Below are 15,308 nucleotides of genomic sequence, written 5' to 3' on the forward strand. Positions count from 1 at the left end.
GCTGCTCTGGAGATGCACAACCGATGAGTATTGTCTATTAGAGGTACAAGCGAGACATCTGGTTTTGGCCTTTCCTATGACCTTTTTTGTGTGTATCTTTGGTTATCACATTAAGATTAATACAAGACATACATGGAGTTGATGTTCAACAGGACATGCAATTTCCACTGCCCTCAACAAAAGCAACAAACGACTGTTTCTCAAGCACCGTGGCTGTGCCTTTGACATCTGTTTTTTTGTGCATGCCTAAGTCTTAAACAAGTTAAGAACCGCTGGCTCGGAGGCCATTATTCTGTCAGAGAATTTAATTAACTTAAGCCAGTTACCTTTTATTTTGGTTTGTCACAACCACATGAAGCCAAGGAAAGCATAGGGGAAATTGCTTGTTTTAACTGAAATGTATAAATTATAATGTAAAGGTAAATGAAAGTGGATGAAAAAACAACTTGCTCACTGGTAGGAGCTGAACTCACATCTTCCATGCTGCACGTGCGATGCTCTACTAATAGAGCTATGGCGATGGCTATTCCCATGTCCATATTCTTAGGTATTTATGTATGTGTACAAGATCTGTCCGTGGGAGTGTTAGCCAGCGCCACTCATGGCCATGGCGGCAGATGCAGAACATCCTTTTATAACTGCAAGCGTCGTGTGGTTAAAGCTGCCATCAAAACTGTGGCAGCTTCGATGCCTTCAGGCAGCATACGAGGGTTAACTGCTGCATCCCCATCCTCTACTAAGACAGTAGCCCTTGCAAGGTTAGCTATTTTATCTCCTCCATCAAACATATAATACACGAACCTTATCAATGAAATGCACGACACCACATTGTTATTTCACTTCAGGGGCACAGCATTTCCTATGTGCCATTTTTGGAGCTTTTACAATATTGAGAGTTAATCAATGGGTGGCAAACAGATGCATTCATTCAACAGATGTGTACAATCTTTTGCTGAATATATAATACGGGGCAAAAATGATAGTGACATCTTTTTTAGAACACTGAAACCATGACGATGACTTCAATTTGCTTTTTGGAAACAGACAGATAGGGGTATCTCTGTGATATAGTTGGTGCAGGGTTGTCAGTCAGTCACCTTTATTGAGACCACAATATGTGTGTGTATGTACTTTATTCAACATTTACTTGCATTGAGTGAAAACGGTTGTGTAATTTGACATAAGTTATCAAGCCAGAGGCCAGAACAGGCACTTAAGTTTTTTTCAAACATGAATGAACACCAAAAATCCCTGAGAGTTGCCTTGATGTGAAACTAGCGTTTAAGTATGAGAACCCCATCTTAGTTAGCATTGACAACTGCATGCATTGAAAGTGAGAATTTTGTAGAATAAGAAATGATCATCAAATGCAACTAACTTGCCAAACATTTTTTTACTATTTGATAAACTACCTGTAGCAGATAGTGTAAATCTGCCTCTTCAGCTGGAATACTAAAGAATTAGACATGACGTATACAATGAATTACAATGCAATGTCCATTTAGCTCAAGGGATGTTCTTTAGTAGAAATCCAGAAATTTGGACCAGTTCTCAGATATTCATCACCAATGTTAGGCAAAATACACTGTCAGGCAAGACCATTTGGAATACCAAAGCAGTTCATTTCACAACTTGCTCATGCTCATTGTGTTACATTTTACAAGTCAAACCTTTATCATATTGGTGTCTTGGAACTATTATCTTTCGTAAAATGATAATTTCAAAGACCTGTTGATAGTTGACTGCATGCAGTGGCCTGCAGGGTTGAAAAGCAATTTTCTGAAGGGATGAGCTAATTACATTGTTTCTTTTGCATTAATGTACACACACTTTACTTTTGAGGAACATCGGGTTTGAAAACTGTTTACTTTTTCAATTGCAAATTCAAATGGGGAAGTTAGCGAAGATGTGTGAACAATGTATTTTGGTTGTCTGATGTTCTTTTTTTTTTCGCTCTCTCTCTTCCTAATACATCTATGTAGCACTGAAAAGCCAAATGTCACGTCTGTTCTTCAAATTATTGGATTTCTTTTTGGTCAGCCTCTTGTCTGCATTCTCCATTATATATGGCAAATATTTCTGTACTAGTTGAACAAAGAGCACGCATCTCCATTTTTTCCGCTGCACAGCTGGCCGAACAAGAACGGCAGGAGCTGAAACAGCAGCTGGTACAGCTAGAAGAAGAAGTGGGATGGCTACGGAGTGACCATAGTGCTCTCTCAGGTGCCTACCGCCGAGCTGTTCGCCAAAACCACACATTAGTCACCCATCTTCGTGAACTTCAGGATGATGACTCCGAGATGCACTCACTGCTGTCATCACTTCTTGTCACTGTATGTAATTTTTACTACATGTGTCATACTGTAAATATGCGCACATGCACATACAAAACTAGCACAGTAATAAGGGATGACAGACAAGAGAGATCAGTACATACCAAATGAGACATGATGGACAAAAAGGTAATGCTGGAGCAAGCCAGAAAAAAACATTTGAATGTAAATTTTGAAGATGACTATTAAGTACTGGTTGCTCACATGAAGTGTCACTGTACTGCAGGACATTTTTAAATGTGCAGTATGATGTAGTTGTGTGTAATGGAATGACTTCAAGGAATGGATGTAGTGGCTGTTTCATATAACAACACTGCATCAGCAGATACATGTCATACTTTGTGATTATGCTTGCTAGGTCCCAGCTCACATGCACCATTTGTGACCTCGTGGCCTATCCTTGTCAAGTCACCACAACAGTTGCAGTGCAATTTGAGCAATTCTTATCCCTTTCATTGCTTTACACACTTTGTTCAGTGCTTGGAGACAGAATATGGAACTTTGGCTCACTAAGTGTTTTAAAAAGTCCATTGCACTACAATTTTCTATTTGAAAATTTTTAAATGTTTTCAATGGATAGTTGGTGTTAGCTTTTGCTGAGTAAAAAAAAAAAAAAAAAACGTCCTTACTTGCATTCAGTTACCTCCAAGAGCACCACATTGGTGTTATCTTTGTAGATGGCATTTCATTCTTTCTACTTGAGGGTTTGTAAGGGATACTGAAGGATAATAAGTTGCAATAAGTTGCAATAACTATTGCAACATCCTGCTTACAACAAGAACCTATATATGATATGAGGAATAATTTTTACGCCGCAAAAGAAGAAGTAAATTTATTCACATACACTGCAACTAAAAACAGTTTTTCATCACATAAGATTGGCGAGCACTCAAATCTCCTGGAAACTTTTGTATGCAAATATAAAAAGCAAATTTGGTGTGTCGAAATTTAGAAGAACACCTCATGTTATACATGGAACCTGGTGCTGGAATATCAAAGTGACTTTTGCTGAGCATGGAGGTTTTATGTGCAAAATAAGTAGGCAAAAATCAGGTATTGAAATCATGTATGAATTTCTGAAGCACCCATGATGTGGCATATTGTAGCAACCACGAATACATAGTTTATTGTTAATTATTAATCTCTTCTGTGCCTTGGACGAGCTTAGTTTCGTCTCAGTGCTTAGTCGTGCTTTTGGTAGATAGCAGCACAGGTTCCATTAGACAATGTAAGCAGAAGTGAATGTATTTTTTCTGAGGAAATGAAACAAGTTGGCATCCGGGGTCATCAAAAATAATTTGGCCATTTTTGCTCAGAATTCGGAATAGCATGGCATGGAAGGTGTCAATAAGGATTACGCACTGTGAAAACTTGAATGAATGAAAGCTCAGCCTAGCAGCATTTCTGTGTGTGCGTGCACGCGTGACCCCAAATATGTGAAAGTGAACGTGATCGTGAACGTGATCCCTGGCACCCTGAAGCCTAGGAGGGTGAGGAGCTTTGTCCATCTTGTCTCTTGGACTCTGAAACAATGAAAGTTCTGCAGGGGTTCCAGTACCTGGCCTAATGAGAGATCCAGCATGTGCATGGTGACTTCAAAACATTTGTGAGGACTGTAAATATAATGCAACAGTACAGTTGGCATCAAAAGTTTACGGGCCTCGAGTTCTGCGAAAAAGCTGAATTTCCAAGTAGTTCGTGCCTCCAGCGAGTAAAACAGAGTAGCACTATTTATCTATTTATTTATTCAGGTACTTTCAAGGCCGTAAGGCATTACAGAGAGGAGCGGGAGTGTGAGCAACAATGCAAAAGTATAATAGCAGTTACACTTCATTAAAAAAGTTCTTCAACTGCAGACTTGAAGGATGCAGGTGCTGCAAGGGAGACGACGTTGGTAGGCAGGTGATTCCAGTCAACGCTAGTCTTTGGGACAAAGGATTCGTAATAACGTTTTGTATGGCATTTGCGAAATGTTTCATTGGCTCGAGTAATTCGTAATAACGAAGCATGCAGAATGATTTTGGAAACGATTTAAGGGACGTGATTATTGATTTAGTTAGGGGATCCCAGATAGACGAGGCATATTCTACTTTGGATTGGACTAAGGTCTTGTATAGAAGCAGTTTCAAGTATACTAGAGCTTGGGAAAAGTTGTGGCGAAGGAAGCCAGGCATGTGATTGGCGTTGTTAAAAATGCATTCGACATGCAAATTCAAGGAAAGATCATTAGGGATGTGAACGCCTAGATACTTGTACGAAGTCACCGATGTTATAAGAAAACCAATAATACTATAACATTGGCAATTAGAATTGATAGCAGACCTTGTTATTCTCATTGATTTACACTTCTTAGTATTCAGTTTCATTTGCCAAGTGTCACACCAACGAGCAATGTTATTGAGATCAGATTGCAATATGCATGTGTCGAATAGTTTAGTTATTTTCCTGTAAAGTATGCATTCATCAGCGAATTATCTTGTATATGAGTGAACTGAAGCAGGAATATCATTGATGTAAATGTGAAAAAGAAGGGGCCCAAGCATGGAACCCTTAGGAACTTGTGATGTCACTGCACAATAATGAGAATCGTGTTCATTAGCGACCACTTATTGTGTGTGATTGTGTAAAAAACACTATCCATTTAATAACGCTGACATCAGTATTAAGCATGTTAAGTTTGAGGAGCAACAGATTATGGGACACAGTGTCAAAGGCTATAAAGTCTAAAAATATGCAATCTACATCTAGTGAGCAGTCTAAAGCTGATAACAAGTCATTAGTAAACGCTAACAATTGTGTTTCACAGGAATGATGTTTGCGAAAACCATGCTGAAAGGAAGAAAAAAACAGGTGAGTCTCTAGCAAGATAACTAAATAACAATAAATTACGTGCTCTAAAAGTTCCCAAGGTATTGATGTAGATATGGGTCTGTAATTTAGGGGAAAAAAGAAATCACCAGACTTGTGCACCGGAATCACCTTGCCTACCTTCACGTCGTTTGGTAGCGTGTTCATTTTTAATGTCCGAGTGAAAATGGAGGACAATATAATAGAAGAATATGTTTCAGTGCTTTTAAGAAATTTATAGTTGATACCATCAACACCAGCAGACGATGATACCTTTGCATGATGGATAAGATTTCATATACTGACTCAGTCAACAGTGAGATGTTCCATTTCAGGGAAATCTGAAGGATTAAATGGTGGAGCGGCAGATAATACATAATTATTGACGGACAAAGAAAAAGTGTTGTTTAAAAGAACACAGCAATCACGATTTGGCACAAAAGAGCCACTATCAGATTTCAGGCGTATATTATCCGCTTTGCGCAGGCTTACAACATTACAGAACTTGTAAGGGTTAGTAGACAACAAAGTTGGTAAAGTCTTGTGATAAAGCTCGTGTTTAGCATCTCGAATGGTGCGTTTATACTCCGATGTGATAGCAAGATAAGCAGACCACCTGTGCGGATCAAAGGTGGCCTTACAAGTGCGAAAAACATATATATACATTTTTTTATGTTTAAAAGCCGCGTTAATGATACACTGAACCACAGCTATTTCTTTGCACTGGGTATTCTACGAACGGGTATATGTTTATTTGTAAATTCCAATACTACCGCATTCTTAAACAATAAGAAGTTTTCTTCAACGGTTCTTTTCCCAGAACTTTGGAAAATAGGCATCTGAAAAGGTTTGTAGCTCAATGTTATGGCTTGCCAATCTGCTCTATTATAGTTACAAATAAATTTATAACTTTGTAAAATTGCATTTTCGGATTCTGCATGTATTATTCTCTTGATCTGCCAAGTTTCTTATCTCGTATGTCGATATTTAAACCATAATATATTAATTTTAGAACTATAACGTGGGTGATTTGTTTGTTTCCTTCATTTTCACAAAATACCAATTTTGCATACCCAGCAAGACATTTACTGTGATAAATCAGTAGCTATCACAGATGGAATAATTTTTTTTGCAGCATGAAGCTTGATGTTTGGAGCACACAACATAGTAAGCACTTTTCAAGTATATTTTGTTCTTAAAATTTTTCTTTTGTGTGACCAATGATGGCCATGTCCAAAACAATGGAGTTCAGTGTACTATAAAATAGGAAATATTGACCCAATCATAAAAGTGCTTCCTTTGTTGTGAGTCTTCTGCTTTCTGCAATTGATCCATATGTCATTTGTATATTGTCACGAGCTCTCATAACATAGGGCAGGAAGAGCACGAATGCCCACGGGGCTGGCGGTAGAGAAGGAAGATGACGTTCGGCAAGCTGCTTTTGTACCGGGCTCGAAACACGCCAATGGTTCCGATTTATCTGCCCTGCATATTTAAACAAACGCTTCGCGTGTAGCATTTGGTGGAGGTGCTGGGTACAGTACCTAGCTATGTGACCTGGTGTGCCACAGCTGTAGTACACAGACATAGGGCAAACATCGGGATACTGATGACAATGTTCAGCCGTGGCCGTGCGTTGAGAGTAACTAATATTCTCTCCTTGCGAGTCATAGGCAGTGGTTGGTCGTCGTGAACGACTGTTGCATGGGCGCTGATCAAGGCTTCGGTCAAAAGAATCGTTATAGGACGGTTGGTTCAGGTCATAATGTGGACCGTCTCTATAGCTGTCAAAGTCCGCTGCGTTTACCCAAGTGCTGCCAATGAGTCGAGGGGGTTGCACAAACGGCGTCTCGGAAAGCGCAGGAGCTGTAACGTGGGGCCACGTAACGTGCTTGTTCTTCGTGTCGAAGGAGTTCCTGACGGACAATCTGCCGAATGGTGGACAATAAGTCTGTTGGAGAATTCGTGTCCACACTAGCTACAGTCGTCACGCTAGCTAGCCATCCAAATTTAGGAGCAATTCGGCGAGTCTTCAGTGTTTCGAAGGTACGGCAGTGCCGTATCACATCTGATACACCCGCCGTCGTTGCTCAGTGGCTATGGTGTTGGGCTGCTGAGCACGAGGTCGCAGGATCCAATCCCGGCCACGGCGGTCGCATTTTGATGGAGACAAAATGCGAAAACAACCGTGTACTTAGATTTAGGTGCACGTTAAAGAACCCCAGGTGGTCCAAATTTCCGGAGTTCCGCACTACGCCATGCCTCATAATCAGATCGTGTTTTTGGCACGTAAAAACCCCATAATTAAATTTTTTTTAACATCTGATACGGTTTCCAAGTTATCTTTTCCAATGATGAAGTTGTACACATCTTCTGCGATTCCCTTCAAAAGGTGTCCCACCTTATCCTCTTCTGACATTCGAGGGTTTACGGTCTTACATAGTTTTAGAACTTCCTTGATGAATGTGATGCAAGTCTTCCGGGGACCTGAGCCCCCTGAGCTAATGTTAATTCCGCTCGTTTCTTCTTAGCGTCCGAATTGCCAAAACACTTCATAATCTCGTCAAGGAAACAGGCTCAGGTAGTTAGCGCGTCCGCATGGTTGTCATACGAAACCATCGCTGTGTCACTCAAAAAGAAAACAATGTTCCTCAGGTGGGAGGTGGCGTTCCAATGATTGTACTGGCTTACCCTTTCATAATGGGTGAGCCATTCATCGACATCTTCTCCTGCCTTTGCGGAGAATGTGCTGGCTCTCGGTAGTGTTGAATCGGAGCTGGTCCTGCCGATGCAGTACTGGGAGCATCTTCCTCTCCAGGCATGATGGTGGTCGATGTCAAAAGTCCGGCATGGCGGCGGCTTCTACGAAGGTCTTGTGCGAACGATTCCGTTGTCGGTCGTGGGAGGTACCCAGCACAGCTCCACCAAATGTAACAATACTTTTGTGGCGGTTATTTGTCTATTGTAGTAAGAACAAACGACATTGTTTTCCTTATATGTAATGAAATAATGGAGCTACAGAAAAAATAACTGCATTTTTAGAATCACGAGAAGAAACTAAACAAACGTGAACTTTTATCAAGTTTGATTTAAAATAGGTAAGGATAGCTCTAATCACCATGTCCCTCCTTAACCCTGGTAAAAATGCTAAAGAGAAGATAGCATGCGCAGATGTGCTTAGTTCTAGATTGAGCATATTTGCTGACCACAATGTGACTCAAGTGGGTTTGTTAACCATTTGGGTAAGATTAAATATAGCACACAAATCTTTGTGATTAAGGTCAATACACCTACTGATCAGTTCAATGCGCAATTGCATTGGAGTTTTGTAAGAATCCAAATTGCGAGTTACTGCTATCAAAATACCACCACCAGAACGATCACAACGGTCATGCCTATAAACTCTATAATCATTTGCGCAAGTAAAGAGTTCGCAGTTGTCAACCTTGGCAGATAACCATGTCTCGGTCAAGACAATGACATCAGCGCAGCATATGTCAGTCAATGAGTAAAGGGCATCGTATTTTTTAAGGATACTTAAATTTGTGAAAAGAAAAGAAATCTCACTGGTATGTTTCACCTTGGCAGCTGCAGATTCCTAGGCAGAGCTAGAAGATTGGGTTGAAGCAGTAGAGGCTCCAGGCTGTACTTACAGCTGGCGTGTTCTGTGGGTATCTTTTACAAATCCAGTCTCTAGATGAACAGCACACGTAACATTGTTTGTTTATGTAGAGCTCGTTGCATTTTACAGCAAATTTCTGTCCGTTTTTTTTGCCGAAATAAGTTAGTTTGCTGCGTGAAAACCTAGTAGCTTTACAGAAGTCCTCCTTGAAGCTAAACATTTCGACAGAATTACCTGTCTGGTTGGTAAAAATTGATTAAGACTTGGAGATTGACTCCAACCAAATAAGGGAATTTATTAGCCCGACGTTTCGGAGCCAATTCGGCTCCTTCTTCAGGGGGTATTCTTCGGAGGTGGCGGTGTGCCGCTTTTAAAAGGTCCATCGTAAGAAAGGAGGAAGGGGGAGAGAGTGGAAGGTGGGGAAACACTTGACAGGGCACCTGTTCTTGACAGACGAAAGAGGTAGTAGGTGGGGGGGGGGGGGGGGCTGCGACGTTGCTGATCGGCTGGGTTGACCGATGCTGGGGGCGCTTTACTCGTGGGGATGCTGTTGACCAGGGGCGGGGGAAGGGGGACGAGATGTTTTGGTGTTGGTGACCTAGAGTCCTTCCTTCCCTTCTTCGCGTCTCCAAGGCCATGGACATACACACAAGAAAGGTTGCCCTTCACGCGGTTTATATTACCCGCCGTATTCTGAATGTGCCATGACTCCAGTAGTAGCCTTTTTCGCCAGTTTGTCTCTGTTTGGAGGATTTGGGTTTCTTGGAAAGAAATCTTGTGGTCCAGCGTCTTCGGACTGTTCAGCGACGCCACTGCATATTCGGTTGAATGTTCCGACATCATTTTCATGTTCTCTGATTCTTTCCTTTCGATTTTTGGTTTCCCCGATGTACAGCGCCGGACAGTCGGCACAACTGATTTTATAGACGACACCTTGAGCTTTTTCTTTTGGTGGACGATCTTTTGATTTAGGAATGAGGATATTCAAAGTGTTCATCGGTTTGTGTGTGACTTTGAGGCCTTCTTTTTTTAATATTCAACTGAGAGCTTCGCTGGTACCTTTGACGTATGGGATGGACACTCGTTTCTGTGGTCGGGGGGAAGTCAATGGTTGGAGGTCTTGTAATTTTTTTTTCTTTTTCGTTGTCGGGTGGTTTTTCGAATGAATTCTGTTGTATAACCATTCCTTTTAAGTTCGTTGAGAACCATTCTCCTTTCTTTCTTTTGATCTGATTCCAATGTGCAATGAGTTTTGGCTCTTTTCAATAAAGAATTTAGGACAGATGCCTTGTGGTTAGCCGGATGGTTGGATGCGAAGTGTAGGTAGCGGCATGTGTAGGTTGGTTTTCGGTAGACTGAAAATTTTAGATTGCCGTCGGTTCGTGTAACTTGTACATCTGCCCTGAAAGGCATCTCCACCTTCAAGACCCTCCTAGACTTCACCCGAAAATGCAACGACAAAAACATCGTTCCACGAAGTCTCCAGTTGCGCCAACCTATCAACACAGCAGAAGGCCTGGACATCATCAACAAGGTTCAGCAAAGACTGGTGGCAGCGCGGATACATGAGTGCCACACGGAAGAAATGATTATAAAGAATGATTGGGAAGAAAGAAGTCGACGCGTTCTTCACCAGAAGACAGCTCGAACACCAGGTACCCCATCTCTTTTCGTCAATTGATTCGTTTGCAAAGGCGATTGCGTCCTCAAAGGAAAAGAAACACCGCAAAACGCAGAAGAAAAAAGTCTCTTCCCTAATCAACCAAACCGAGAAATCAGGAGTGTTGTAGAGGCACAGAGTAACGAATTTATCATCGAGGAATCCTGGCAAAAGGTCGTAAATTCATTGTCACCACAGATAACCTCCCCCTGCCCAAGATTGTTGCTGCCCTCGAGAGCGGCATCCAGCAGCTGGACCCTAAAGTGCGGGAACCGGTCAGACTAAAAGCAATAGGCATAATAAGGTGCAATAACAACTGCAGAAGAGAAAGAAACTTCTCTTCCGACGAAATAAGAGCGCTGAGATTACTGAATGACGATAAGAACATTGTAATCCTACCAGCGGACAAGGGCAACTCAACCGTCGTGTTGAACATGCAGGACTACGAAAAAAAGGAATCCACCCTACTTAACAGCCAAGACTACGAAAAACTAAAAAAGGACCCCACCACAAGGACCCATTCAATACTGATTAAGACGCTGGTCGAAATATTCCGAAACCACCCAAATTATCGAAATCTTTATCTAAAATTAATGTGCAGGAACGGATCCGCACCAACCTTTTACGGCTTGCCAAAACTCCATAAACCCGGAATCCCCTTACGGCCAATCATAGACTTTTCGTGCTTCCTACTTCGATCACTATCCATATACTTGCACCAGATTATATCACCCCTCACCGGAAGGACAGCATCTCACGTGCGCAACCCCGAGAACTTCATCAAGCTTATATCAAATGAACGCCTCGAAAAGGATGAATGCCTGGTCTCTTTTGATGTGATCTCCTTGTTCACCAGAGTACCCATTCAGTTAGCTATATCCACAACAAGGGATGCCCTGGAACGCCACGGCACACTCTACGAGAGAACCCCCTTGAGTGTAGACGAGATCTGCCGCCTTCTCGAGCTATGCCTATCAAATACCTACTTCACCTTCCGAGGCAGCTACTGCAAGCAGGTGAAAGGAACTCCCATGGGGGCCTCAATTTCTGTCACCATGGCTAACCTAACTATGGAGAATATCGAAGACAGAGCTCTAAGTACTTTTTCTCCGAAGCCGAAAGCTTTCCTCAGGTACGTGGATGATTGCTTCTGCATCGTCAAGGAGTCGCAAGTCGAAAACCTGTAGAGCCATTTAAATTCCATAGACCCTGATATACAATTCACGTCTGAGCGCGAACAAAACGGATCGCTACTATTCCTAGATGTACAAGTTACACAAACCGACGGCAATCTAAAATTTTCAGTCTCCCGAGAACCAACCCACACAGGCCGCTACCTACACTTCGCATCCAACCTTCCGGCAAACCACAAGGCATCTGTCGTAAATTCTTTATTGAAAAGAGCCGAAACTCACTGCACATTGGAATCAGATCAAAAGAAAGAAAGGAGAATGGTTCTCAACGAACTTAAAAGGAGTGGCTATACAATGGAGTTCATTCGAAAAACCACCCAACAAAAAAGAAAAAACAAACTACGAGACCTCCAACCGTTGACTTCCCCCCGACCACAGAAACGAGTGTCCATCCCATACGTCGAAGGTACCAGCGAAGCTCTTAGCCGAATATTAAAAAAAGAAGGCCTCAAAGTCGCGCAAAAACCGATGAACACTTTGAATATCCTCATTCCTAAACCAAAAGACCGTCTACCAAAAGAAAAAGCTCAAGGCGTCGTCTATAATATCAGCTGTGCTGACTGTCCGGCATCGTACATTGGGGAAACCAAAAATCTAAATGAAAGATTCAGACAAGATGAAAATGACGTCAGAACATTAAACCGAATACGCAGCACCGTCGCCGAACATTCCGAAGACGCCAACCACAAGATTTCTTTCCAAAAAACCCAAATCCTTCAAGCAGAGACAGACTGGCAAAAAAGGCTACTACTAAAGTCGTGGCACATTCAGAATACAGTGGGTAATATAAACCGCATGAAGGGCATCCTTTCTTGTGTGTATGTCCATGGCCTTGGAGACGCGACAAAGGGAAGAAAGGACCCCCACTCTAGGTCACCAACACCAAAACATCTCGTCCCAAAAACATCTCGGCCAAAACATCTCGGCCCATGTTTCACTCGGACTGTCCACGATACCATAAAAAATCAAATTACTTCTGCATGACCGTACACTATGTTGGTTGCATATACTAGTGCAGGCTGGAAATCAACTATCAAGCTACACATCCTGTCTGCAGACATATATCTGGATATCAAGCTATGCATGCTGTTTACAGACATGGGTTTTTCTTGGATCCCGGACCCCTAAACTTTTGACTGCGATAGCACTTCCTATGCTACAATACATGGACAATACTGTATCGTACAGCCTAAATTTACAAAACATGAAGGAGGCAACAGTACACATGCTGACAGACAGCTATGTGTCATGTTGCCTCCTCCATCTCATGTTTGTAAATATAGGCTGGATTCTACAGGAATCACAAACCAACTAGCTCAGATGAAACGGTTGTTGAAATACATTGACATTTTCACCTTAATAAGTATAACTGCTTTTTGCAGCATGGTAACAGGGGAAGCGTCATTTGTGCTGATATTTAGGCTTAATAATAACTAAAAGGTTTATTAGGTTTATAAGGATTATCAGCCAGCTTTACTGACAGTACAGGGCATACAATGATCAAAATAGAAAAAATGGGCCTTACTTGTACTTCCACAAGTGCTGATGTTGGTTGTTTACTTAAGTTTCAATCTCAAGCTCAAATAATGAGGACTGTTTAGGCTTACTATATGCCATATATATAAAAAAAAAAACTTCATCATTTTTGTACAGTATCTTTTCTGTTTCTGGAGCCCTTATTTCATTTACCCATCTGGTAAAAACATGCTTGTAAGTTGTAATTTCTTTCTTTTCACTGCCAGGCTCACCAAGTAGTTTCTGAACGTGACAGCTTAGAAATAAAGGTGAGTTTAAACTTGTGCATTGCTTGTTAAAAAACAAAATATTTCACTTTTAAGTGAATTACTGCTCTTTTGCCTGTTGTGGTGGTCTTTATGTTTGTTGAAAAAGTTTTTTGTTTGGGTTACTTTGTTAAGCTTCTAGAAAAGCCACCACGGCATAAAGAGAATGTGACCAGTGGAAAAAACACAGCACATAGTTTGGAGATACAGGTGCCTGAGAAGCCCTGTGGTCTGTGATTTCACCTAAACTTCTGGAACTAGCATTCTAATCTCCCATTATTTCCTTTTTGTATGTTGTAGAATGAGGAAAAGGAGAAAGAGTGCCAACACATGTTGGAACTTCTTGGACAGCATAATGTGGATATAGATCAGTTGAACAAATATCTCAAGGTATGTGTGAATGTAATGGTGTTACTATTTCATTATTTTTCTTCTCTATTTTTATGACAACATAAACATTGTTTCTCATTAATGGGTACTCATTAAATGAGGCTTTCTTGAGTAGAAAAGATATCATAAACCAATTTCTTTGTTTTAGCCAGCTTCCTTCATAGCACAAAAATAAAAAATAAATATATCCAAATAGAAACATCTACTGTTTTGTTAACAAGAATAGAAAGTTTGGTTGTTCTTGTTAAAGTGATTTACAGAGTGATTTCAGGCCCCTCTAATTTACTGAAAAGAGTAAGATGATTCAAATTAAAGATAACTTGAGGTGGTCAATAAGACCACCATGCTTATATAGTTTCGTTGATTCTCTGTTGAACTCAATAAAACTGTTTTATCGAGAACTGGAGAGCAACATTGCAGCTTCTGAACCACTCATGTCGCTTTTGATGATTAATTTTTGAGCACCTTCTATGCCATCATGATATTCAGATACACAAGAGGCTCCCCTCTATTGCTCTTGTTTAGCTGGCAAAAAGTCTTGCCACCAGTGTGAAACAAGAGCCGCAGTATTGCTACTGCATGAAATTAGGAGCAGTAAGCTTGCAAAATAGTGCAGAGTGATGACAACGAAGGAAATCTACTGTGGGCAAAGATGTAAAGCTATGAAATAGTAGTTTTCTGTGCTAACCTCCACCATGCTTGAAAGAAGTAACAATGTTTCTAGTGATGAACTGTTCACTCTCTCTCTTGCTGCACCTTGTGTAGCACTGGTGCTCAAGGCCCTTGTGGGGTTCACAATTTACAAATTTCAAAAAGCCCAACTGCGCAAATGTGAAAGTACATGTATGAATTTAAAAAAGTAGCGGTTTCGCCCAAAAGGTGAAGCATCGATTGCGATAGCAAATTAGTAGAGAGCTATACGAAGCAAGGATAGTAGTTTAATGGGCCGTATAAAGTTGTGAACATTCACTTACTAACTAAATAGACAAGCACGATCTCATGCGTGCACAGGTAAACATGAACACATCTCGCTTGATGACCTGGAAACTCGCTGTGAAAACGGCGGAGTGAGAAAGCATGCCAGCAGCAACGGGCAAATTGACCTTCATGGTGTCTCTCATCTCGCTTCAATGTGAACTAAACGTCGAAAGCACAGTGCATACGAAGCTACTGGCACTCGGTGCATGCACTTTGTCCCCATCGCAGATCGCTTTGAAGATGAGGCTTGCGCGGGCGTGCACTTCGCCCACATCGCACATTGCTTTCAAGATACGGCGCCCGCACGGCCGCGCTGTGAGCAGCAGTTGAAAGAGCAGAACGCACCCCCCCTCTCCCTCTCCGTCGCCTCGCCCCCGTGCCTCGCACGCAAAAGAAGACCACCCACTTTTGGCTTGCCTTCTTCCCACACGTGCGTTACATTGAGCCGCGATTGCTGGCTCACCCTTGTACGCATTCACTCGCACACACGGCGCGCGGCGACGA

At 41.7% G+C, this 15,308-nt stretch overlaps 1 protein-coding gene across 5 annotated transcripts in view; it reads left to right on the forward strand.

Annotated features, from left to right (window-relative positions):
• LOC119436126 (centrosomal protein of 89 kDa-like) overlaps positions 1-15,308 on the forward strand; it is a 68,568-nt gene that overhangs the window by 20,365 nt on the left and 32,895 nt on the right. For 4 of the 5 annotated variants that reach the window (XM_037702887.2, XM_037702886.2, XM_037702888.2 and 1 more), the window contains 3 exons: positions 2,130-2,333; positions 13,398-13,439; positions 13,737-13,826. In XM_037702887.2, the coding sequence (XP_037558815.1) occupies positions 2,130-2,333; positions 13,398-13,439; positions 13,737-13,826 (336 nt within the window). The remainder of the gene's footprint in view (positions 1-2,129; positions 2,334-13,397; positions 13,440-13,736; positions 13,827-15,308) is intronic. The other variant, XM_049660919.1, reaches the window with a different exon arrangement.

Source organism: Dermacentor silvarum, chromosome 1, assembly GCF_013339745.2.
Source record: "Dermacentor silvarum isolate Dsil-2018 chromosome 1, BIME_Dsil_1.4, whole genome shotgun sequence".
NCBI lineage: Eukaryota > Metazoa > Arthropoda > Arachnida > Ixodida > Ixodidae > Dermacentor > Dermacentor silvarum.